The sequence below is a fragment of the Pavona decussata genome, unplaced genomic scaffold (assembly GCF_977016875.1).
Source record: "Pavona decussata unplaced genomic scaffold, jaPavDecu1.1 SCAFFOLD_175, whole genome shotgun sequence".
Lineage (NCBI taxonomy): Eukaryota > Metazoa > Cnidaria > Anthozoa > Scleractinia > Agariciidae > Pavona > Pavona decussata.
Genome location: NW_028145586.1, coordinates 2,871,851 through 2,882,027, shown reverse-complemented (window position 1 = coordinate 2,882,027; position 10,177 = coordinate 2,871,851). Strand labels below are relative to the sequence as shown.

At 38.7% G+C, this 10,177-nt stretch overlaps 1 protein-coding gene across 4 annotated transcripts in view; it reads right to left on the bottom strand.

Annotated features, from left to right (window-relative positions):
- Positions 1-21: 21 nt before the first annotated feature.
- The window catches only part of LOC146463676 (transient receptor potential cation channel subfamily A member 1-like), a 41,957-nt gene continuing 31,801 nt past the window's right edge, over positions 22-10,177 (bottom strand). For all 4 annotated transcript variants that reach the window (XM_085084285.1, XM_085084284.1, XM_085084283.1 and 1 more), the window contains 13 exons: positions 9,872-9,940; positions 9,347-9,417; positions 7,729-7,867; positions 7,259-7,300; positions 6,558-6,638; positions 5,505-5,671; positions 5,029-5,089; positions 3,914-3,985; positions 2,569-2,742; positions 2,086-2,154; positions 1,467-1,565; positions 754-875; positions 22-254 (listed from right to left, as the gene is read on the bottom strand). In XM_085084285.1, the coding sequence (XP_084940411.1) occupies positions 143-254; positions 754-875; positions 1,467-1,565; positions 2,086-2,154; positions 2,569-2,742; positions 3,914-3,985; positions 5,029-5,089; positions 5,505-5,671; positions 6,558-6,638; positions 7,259-7,300; positions 7,729-7,867; positions 9,347-9,417; positions 9,872-9,940 (1,278 nt within the window). In that variant the 3' untranslated portion in view covers positions 22-142. The remainder of the gene's footprint in view (positions 255-753; positions 876-1,466; positions 1,566-2,085; positions 2,155-2,568; positions 2,743-3,913; positions 3,986-5,028; positions 5,090-5,504; positions 5,672-6,557; positions 6,639-7,258; positions 7,301-7,728; positions 7,868-9,346; positions 9,418-9,871; positions 9,941-10,177) is intronic.

Sequence of the window (10,177 nt, the reverse complement as noted above, 5' to 3'; positions counted from 1 at the left end):
GGAAACGACATTTGCACTATCGCTTTTTAGGGTCCTGTTGGGTGCCCCGGTATTTTCCTGGTTGTCTTAAAAAGGGGAACTTAACTTGGCTAAAAGATGACAATTTCCTGTACTCGTTGCTCAGCAGTTCACGTACGTAGACTTAGAATTCTCTATATTCTCTATAGGTCACGGTTTCTTCTCTTCCCCTCGCTGGATCCATGGCCTTGATCAGCGCTGACTGGTGCTTCAACAGCTCGTAGATTCCATTGATTCTGCAAAGCATCAAGATTGAAGCAAATTATTACATAACTAGAGCTCAGTGTTTATAATAGAATGGTTTATTGGTCAATCAAAGCTAAACCAGTATGTAAAGATTTTCAGGTGCTTAGATATGAAAAATCCATTTAGACCTTTCCTGAAATAACCATGCTAGGAAATCCTTTAGAAGATCCAATATCTGCTAAAAATTATCACTTGAATACAGGGAGCCCCTTACAAACTGATCGTAGCAGGCTTTACTCGATGGCAATTTTGAATAATTTATACATGCCCTGTGAGTGTACATATAAAGAATAGCGATTGATCTGAAGCTCACTGATAAAGGACGAAAATTCCTCGGACAACTTCCGATGCACGCCGATAGACTTCCGAACGGTTGCAGAATTCTCTTTGAAATTGTCTGCACCGGACATCTTTATTGCCTAATAACCGGGTGGAAAAGGAGGTTTGGGCTACCCAAATATTTTATCAGTATGCTATGCAAGCTCATACCTGTTTTCTTGCTCTGCCATTTTGTCCATCAATGGATGAAATGCAGGGGGGAGGCCAGGGTAAGCTTCCTCCTCGTCTTTGTCCTCTACAGGCCGGCTAAAGCCCAGAAGCTTTTCGTACAACTGAAAGAATATAATGATGAAATAAACACCTCGCTTTAATGTGATATCTCTTCCCAATCTAGGACACCTCATGTTCCTTCAGTTCCCTTCTATACCCTTAAGTATAACTTTACGTGTCCATTTTTGTACCCTTATAGGTTTCCTTGGTACCCTTACATGTTTCCTTTTGTACTCTCACAGGTTTCCTAGGTAACCTTACATGTCCCCTTTTTGTACCGTTAAATGTTTCCTTGGTAACCTTCCGTGCTCCCTTTTGTACCCTTACTGTATCCTTGGTTCCTTGTAAAATTCATTTTTCCTTTTGTACCCTTACATGTTCATTTTTGTACCCTAGCTACGCATTCTTTTTTGTACCCTAAAGTGCTCCCTGTTGTCTGAATTTATACCCTTCACGGATGTTTACGCAGCTAGCCAAAACTTTCCAAGGATGAAGAATTTTTAGTATGAAATGGCAGCGGTCTACTCCTCCCTCCAACTAACCCACAGGGGCAGTGGGCTCCCGTGGGTTGGCTTGGGGGGGGGGGGGGGGGGGCGTCTGTCATTTCATACTAAAGAATTTGTTAGATGTTATTTGTGAGAAGTGGTAACTACCTTGGATGTCCTGTTCGGATACTCAACATGCTTTGCCATGTGGGCACGCTTGCGGAGCCATTCCGGACTGGTTTCCTCCATATCGAGTACCAACTCCACCTGAAAAATAGGAATCCTTAAATCTGATCAAATCCCTTTTAGCTTGGGTGGGGTGGGATGGGGAATCTATTCTGAACGATTGAACGCTGTCTCCCATTTCAAGCCAATGCGTAATTCTAGCGGCCTCATGTATTTCACTGCTTCTCCTACAAAATCATCGCCTTTTATGATTTGTCAATGTGCTCTGGATACTTCTCCAAGCAGTATCGGCGGACCAGATCAGTGCTCGTTTATATCCTGGGTACTACCTCGAGAGATGACGTCAAAATGCCTATCATAAGTGGTGACGTTAAAATATCGTTGTCGATATCGGAATGCTGGCATCGCATATACTTTGCCCTCTTGAAAGAAAATCGTAAGACCTAAACTCCTATGAAGTCGCATCGAAAATCATCGGTATTGTGTACGTACAGGCGATTTTGAATCGCGCTTCGATAAATAATGCAGGTTTCGCGTGTTTAAATCGCGCTTTAGTCTGGTTTGGATATTTTAATTTAGTGCTTTGTTTGTGGTGTAATACCTGCATGATGTAGCGATCTAAAACAGCGTTTTCTTGAATCTTGTCAATGTCTCCAACCGCAAGACCAACCTAAGTTGATAAACAAAACGTGTGAAATAAGTTGTTAGATCATGAAGCCAAACTTCGCTGCGATCTGCTATTTAATTGAAATTAATGAGGGAAAGTATGTTGTTTAGATTCAAATGAACAATTTAGTAGGCCATTTTACTGTTGTGTGCTTAGTGACCTGGCCTTGGATTGGAAGAGAGGCTGTAGGTGACGTTGTGTTGATACAAACCTCGCTGCTGTTCATATGTAAATGAAAACTAGTTAGCATAAGAATAGCACCATTCCGTGGTCAGTTATTCCCATGCTTAGGTCTCTGAAAGTACACATACGGCCCCCTTACGAGAGGAGTTCGTGGTAACGTGTTATCCACCGTTCATATATAGCCAGGTTTTGTTGCCCTTTCACCAGTGCAGGTGTTATATATCAGTCACCTACCAGCATGTTCATAATGATGATTGGCATTCCCAGCACAAACATGACAAACAGAATGTTACTGAGTGCATCATATTCCAGTTTGTCCCACGGCATAAACAGGTCCGCATAGTTGAGTTCACCAAGTGTCATCACAAACATTGTCATCATGGAATAGGGAAACGTAGCGAACGACTCCTGTTAATAAAACAAGAATAGTACATCATTTTCATTCATTCACCAAGCTTAAAGTATACCATCACATTTATTTCATTGCGCATATGCCACTCATTGACATTCCAATGCTAGCAGTATGCAGGATGTTTGTCCCATAAACCTAATTTAATGGCCTTAGCTCCCACGAGTCTCCTGTAGCTCAGTGGTAGTGCATCCGAACTAGTAGATGGAAGGTCTTAGGTTCGACTCCTGATAGGGACATTCGGATTTTATTTTTCCGAGTTTGCCTGTGTCACCCACTGACTAATACATCATTCTCAAGATTAAAAACACTTTGCCGTTAAATGTATTGAGTTCAAATATGGTTCAATCCAGGCTGTCACTAACTTCCAAAGGAACCTGTTGGCGGTCGACCATAGGAGGCTCTGTCGGCGCTCATTTCTGATTTCTGTAGCTGCAATAAATGGGATCCCCCCCCCCCCCCCCTGGATAGGATGCTAGTCTACACAAGCTACCCAGCATGAAGTTTCCAGGGCCCGGTTGTTCCGCGAAAGCCGATTAACGCTAATCCCCGATTAAAAATGAACCGAGGTTTTCATCTCGCTTATTTTTTAATGTTTTCAAGACCTAATGTTAAGCTAATGGTAAAAAAAGTCTAAGTTAAAACCAAAAGATAAAAATCTTTTGGAAGAATCTTTATTGATTAATCATTAAACTCGAATCAAAGTTTATGTTAACCCAGGATTAGCTTAACCGGGCTTTGAACAACTGGGCCCTGGAGTATTATTATTACTACTCCCTCCTGGATGGGATGCTAGTCTATCGCAAGCTACCCTGCATGAAGTGACTAGGAGTATTGCTTCTCCTTCCTGGATGGGATACTAGTACATCACAGGATACCCAGCATGAAGTTTCTAGGAGTATTACTACTACTCCCTCAGGATGAAGCAAATGGACCGAAGTAGTTTTATTCTCCCTTGGATTGTAGGTATTCTGAATGCAGTCGAACCTATTCACGACGCAAGTCCTAGGTATTTTTTGCTTATAGTAGCCTTTTATTAACATAACAATAGACAAATTTTTAAAAATATTACTTACGATATATCTTAATTTTGGAGAGCTTAGTTGCTTCGTAAATCTGACCCCTGTATCTGTATAATAAATATGATGGTGATGAAAACGAAATTTTTACCTTTTCCTCATCCATAAGCAGATAGAACGTGCTACCAAATCCCACGACGAACAAGAAAAACAATAAAAGAACCTGAAAAAGACAAATTAACTGCATTTGAACCTTGCTTCCAAATCTCATTAATGATTCATCACGAGAAAATAAAGAAAATCACTACTGTGACCTTGGTTTGGATATGTTTTCCTAATTACCATAAAATTTTGCCAACTTTAGCCTTGTATTTCTCCAGAATTATTGATCATTTGAGAAGCCACATCAAACACTCGAAAGTGTGTTTCATCAGATATCCAAGCAGCTCGAAGTCGTTTTTTCAACCTACTTCTCAGTGTTTGGATATCTAATGAAAACACGTTTTTAAGTAGTTATACGTGATCGAGAAAAATAAGAGAATGCACTTAATAGTAACTCCTCTTCCAAGCCTTGAAATATTGAAGTTTAGCGCCTTTAGCATTAACGCAGGGTATGTATTAAGTCTAAAAAGTAACCATTCAAGTGAAAGCTACTGAACACTACTTTCTTGTGTGCAAGTTTCTTCCTTCTTTTTGCCAGAGGAAAATTAAGATAATTTCCAATTGTTAACTTAGGGCGAGATTCCCGAGTACGTCCAAAGTTGAGACGTATCCCAAGTATTGCTTCTTAACTAAAGTCAAGCAACTGCTTTAATTGCATAGTAACTGTGAGGATCTTTCTTCTATATGATCTTTCATCCGCAGTTCAAAATATATGTTTCATATACTTACATTTATTCATTCATCCTTCACGGGTACAATACGAACTCACAATATGACCTGCTCCTAGTTGGCTTAATAGCTCAGTTAGTAGAGCACTGTACCGACATCGCAGAGGTCATGGGTTCGAATCCCGTTCAAGCCTGAATTTTTTTCAGGCTTTCTTTTCGCAACCGCTTAAGTTGGGTGGTAACTGCGAGGATCTTTCTTCTGTTTGACTAAAGTCTACTGTTGGACTAACAGTAGCCTGATAGCTTATTGTTAAGAGACAATACTTAAGATACAGTTCAACTGAGGACGGCTTCGAGAATCTGACCCCTGGTAACTATCAGTGTTTCGAGATGGTCTTAAAAGCCAAGAGATAAGGTGCGCTATTAAATCACAAACCTTTAGCAGCGTGACAAACATTGTAGTCAGCATGATCACGTATTGACCATAAGCGGACAACCTGCAAAATTAAACCCAAGTGCGATGGTTAGATAATTTGTTGACTTCGTTTCAGTAGAAACTAATACAGTCATGTAATCGAGGATGGTGGTCAAAGTGACCGCCATCTTTCTTGTCCAAGAAAACAACACGGGAATGCAGAAACCAACCAGTAACCTGTGCACCAATCTTTCAATAATTTTTTAACTATTTTGTATTTTAAGGCTTTTGAGAATTATTGTCACTTAATTATCTCTGAAAAATGCGTGGTTGCCCTCAATTTTCTCTTTGGATTCCAGTAGCCCTTACTTAGATCTGCTTTTCACACATAGTCATAAACCACACAAAAATACGACTGTTAAGAGGCACCGTCCTTAACGAAGTCGCCTTGTAGACTGTCCTGTTTATGAACCTCCTGAGATCACAATTTTTTTTACCTCCTAAGAAACAGGACAAGGTTTATCCATCCAAAGAACAGAGCGAGAGCTCCAGTTTCCTGCTTGAATCCCAGCTTACAGTCACAATTTGGGAGGATGTAGAACAAGGCAAACAGGTAACCAGTCCACTCCAGATAGTTGCTCAACTCCAAAAAGTATTTCAGTTTCTGTAACCAAAAGAGCACCATTAGCTTCATCTGGAAATTTATCCTTCTCGCCCATGTTAATTTTTTTCAGGTGCAATTAAATTTCCCGTCAATTTGATATATTCAATATTTGATATCAATATCAATATCAATATAAACATAGATATCTCCATTTATTTGTTATGGTACTAGTTTGGAGAATTTGCTTAAACATCAGGGCATTTTTCTTTTCGTGGTCATTTACTTTAGTCTCATTACCTTTATATTAAATATATATTTTTATTTATTTATTTATGTATTTATTTATTTTTTCTTTTGGGTTTTATTGTAATCTCCGTAATACACATTTAATTATTTTTATAGAAGATGCGCAATATAAATAATAAATATCATTAATTATTAAAAACTAGCGTTTGGGACATATTTTGTTATTCATTTTAACACAGCCTTTCTTAAGTTTGTCTTAGTTGTAATTAACTTTAGTTAGATATTAACGGATGAAGAGCCGCTTTGTGGAAATGCTGTTAATAAAGTCTTTATTATTATTATATTATTATTAATGCAATTCGAGGGATTTGATTGGCTTAGCGGCCATGGTATATGAGCCATTATACCATGGCCGAGAAATGGCGACCATTAAATTGTCTTCTGTTTGTTCTTGCACAGCGAAATCAGTAAGATCTAGCACTATTTCTTGATTGTTTTTAATAAAACAATTATTCCACTTGCGCTTGTTGGATATGAGATGATTATAGCCAACTCGGCGCTATGCGCCTCTTTGGCTATCTATCATCTCATATCCAATAAGCGCAAGTGGAATAATTGTTAAAAATTATATTATATTATATTAAATAGTGATAAATTCAGGAGAATAAGATGCTAACCAGACGTCTTACAGCTCACTGACCTTGATTCTTAACTGAAGAAGCTCCTTAATCAGGTGAACAAAGGTAATTATGACAACCCAAACTTGAAGTCCCTGGACCACCTGTTGTTGAATAACATAAGTCAAGTCAGATTCGTTATTCTTGTTTTTCCTTCACAACTGAGTCAGCGATCACAATTTTTGGCCAGCGGTTGGTCGCCAGAAGAGACTGTAGGGAACTGCAGAATTTCTGCGGTAAAACAATGCAAGCCATTACGGGGCAGCCATTAAAATTTTTTTTCGAATTGTCCAGCGTCTCTCCTGGCGACCAACCGCTGCCTAAAGAGCCTGAGGACTCTGCGTACGAGATTGTCTGATTTTGGAAAAGACCTTCTCAAACTCATTAATATTTATCAAGCCAAAACAAAGGAAATCAGTACAAATCACATCGGTGAAGGAGGTTTGGAGATGCGATCTTATTAATCATACAATTAGGTGAACTTTTGCTTTCTCCAAGAATTTTGAATGGTTTGGGAAGCTACATCAAGCACTCGAAAGATTTCCACCTCAAAGTTGGTTAAAAAAATCAACTTCTCGTTTTCTCAAAACACTTCTCGGTGTTTGGAAATCGGATGAGACACTCTTCCTCGTGTTTGATATATAACCTAAGGAACAACTGTTGTTCCTCTTTTTTTTGCTCTTCTTTAACTTTATATCAACAGTTTAAATTAATGTCGTTATACCCTGTTTGATCTTGTACATGGGGCCTCCATATCAATGTATACCTAGAAATAGTAAAAAAAAGAAAAGACAACAAAGACGGTTATTAACAACACTGGCTGATAGGAGAGAGTACTTATGTTTAAAGTACATGGATGAAATGAAGCAAAGTTATCACCCCCTGGTCCACTTACTACCGAAACCCGTTGCTAATAGCTGCCATTATGATTTAAGGACAACCCCGCAGCAATTTTACTTGCTCAAAAACTTAATTAATTGTAGAACCAGGAGAGCGGAGGAATTTTTTACATTTAAATATTTCAATTAGTTAGTTGTTAGTATTATTAGATTAGTTTATTTATTTCATTATCTCTTGTAAATTTAGCTCGTTAATTCAGTTCTTTTCAACTGCCAGAGAGTTTTGATAAACTTAAACTTACTTACTTACTTGTGGATCAATTGCGCTTGTTGGAAATGAAAGTGCTTATGTTACCTTTCTTGGCAACGTCTCGTTCTTGCCACACAGAAGTCTCTCGTTAGACCGCGAGTAGATGGCAACACAGGTCAGCGGTATCACAAAGAGGAGATACAGGACTAGGTTGAATACCAACGTTTTCAATCCAAACGTCTTCCTGAGGAAGGAGGTATTGGAAATAATTTAGAGAATTTGAAAACTGGATATTAAGAGCAAAGACAACACTCGACTGAAAAAACCTTGTTAGGTGAAGGGTATAAATCATGAACGTTTAATAAGATCCAACAACTTTTTGGGAAGCGCTTGACCTATTTAGATTCTTCTTGTTAGACAATTAAAGCACGTGCGGTTTTAAGGGACTAAAATTTACGTGTTTTTCCAGGACAAAGATAAAAACGCGAAATATGCGCATGCTACTGAAGCCCCATTCACACCAACAAAACATGTTTAATTAAACCAGGTTTAACAAAATGAAAATTGACAACAGAAAGCTGAACCATAGGCTTTGACATAGGATTCACGTAAACTGTAACTTATGCTTTCATTTGCGCTAAATCTGTTGTTGACAAAAACCCGAAGCACCTTTCATGAAGGAAACAACTTTAAATTGTGTTTAATTAAACGACTTTTAAACGTGTTTCAAGCCTTGGTGTGATTGGAGCATTAGATCATCCCATAATTCCATCAGGTCGCAATGTTTACGATTCACCTTTTTGTACGGGACAACGTTTTTTCAATCGAGTGTATATGAGCAAAGAGACACATGATACCAAAAATTATCCGATAGTACATTAACACAGTACACTCCCGCAATCTGGAACTCTCAAGTAGATCTGTGATATAATAGTGAGCGACCAGCAAATAGATAGATAGCCCCCTGATTTCAAGCCCAACCTGTTAATACTTGATAACAAGGAAAGGGGATTGGCAATATATAATTCACTTTCGTTCAGAAGATATTCTGTGACGTATATTCCAGTTAAGTAATAAATGAACAATTTTACTTAGGGAAAACGATAGATGTCGGACGTTGCCGAAGAGAGTGAGAGTTAAGAGAAACCAACCGGAGCTCAAAGGAAAAAGCGTCAAATTTTAAGAGCACGAAATTTAGTTAACCACGCAAAATTGTCTTGGAAAACGTCTGGGGAACAACTAGAGAGGGAGATATCTTTGGTCCTTTTGGATCCTCAATCAAGTGGCTACAGGTCATTCTAATTCTGTTTTTGTGTAGGCTTGTTGGTATGGCAATTAATGTTCTCAGCAAATGCTCACACGAAGATTTTAAAGAGGGCCATTAGTTCATGAGAAGGTTGCCACATATTAGAGCGCTTTTCAATTGAGTGTCGAAAGTAAACTGGTAATTGCTTTGGTTTCGCTTTACTTCGCTCTGTGATTGGCTAGCAAAACGCGCGCCACCTCTTCAAACAATAAGAAGCAAAACCCAAACCCATCGTGCCTCGTGCGAACGCGTTTTCCTGCGCGATATACTTGTATTTGCTTCGAGTTCTGATTGGTTCATTGCGCTGTTTACGTCTCCTATGATTGGCCAGAGTAATTGCTTTGGGTTTGGTTTTACGACAGTCAAATGAAAAACGCTCTAACAAGGCCCGGTAAAACAACTGAAATTAAACCTTACCATTTTGTGTTCATGATAATGAAACACACAGGATGGGTCAAGCAGTTCATTCGACGGTGCTCTAACATTGTCTGTAACAAAGAGTAGAGCAAGTTGTTGAGATAAGTATGTTCAGGTGTTTGTTCAATAACTGATTGATTAAGGAAGAGAAGATTAGAAATCAATAAACTAACCAATGAGTCAATCCACCTCTAAATTTATCCGAGTATTTTTCACTCCTTTGTGTGCTTGTCTAATTGCTCATTCATTCTACTATCTCAAAATGAACCGCTTGCAGTAAGTCAAGTAAGTCATTAAGGCAATATGTCCAGTCTTAAGCCAGCCAGCCAATCAGTAAATCAGCCACTTACTCAGCCGTCAGTCATTCAACCACAGTCACTCTGTAAGCCAAGGTAGTCACTCAGTCAATCAATCAGTCGATTTATAAATCAATAATTCAAAGAAACTAACACAAGTCGCTTGTTGGCATTCAAAAAAGAAGAATTTACCCGATCAAATTTATTTACAAAAGGGTACTCACGCTACCTTAAGAACCATCAAATAATCTTGTCCAGGTTTCGGAGCCGCTTGAATCAGGGAGAAATCGTACGTTATCTAGTAGAATGAAAAAAAAAAAAAAATGAAAGAAAAAGAAAAACTTGTTAGCCACAAAAGCAGAAGTTTTAAAGTGATTGAACGAACAGTTGAATGAACGAGAAGATTAACCAGTATCACAGATATTGCACAGTAGAGTCGTTAGAAATGGAGTTTACATGTTTTGAGGTAAAATGAGTGGACGAAATCGCGGGCAAAGGAAGGAAAGGAAATCAAGGCTCTCTTAACGAAGGACGT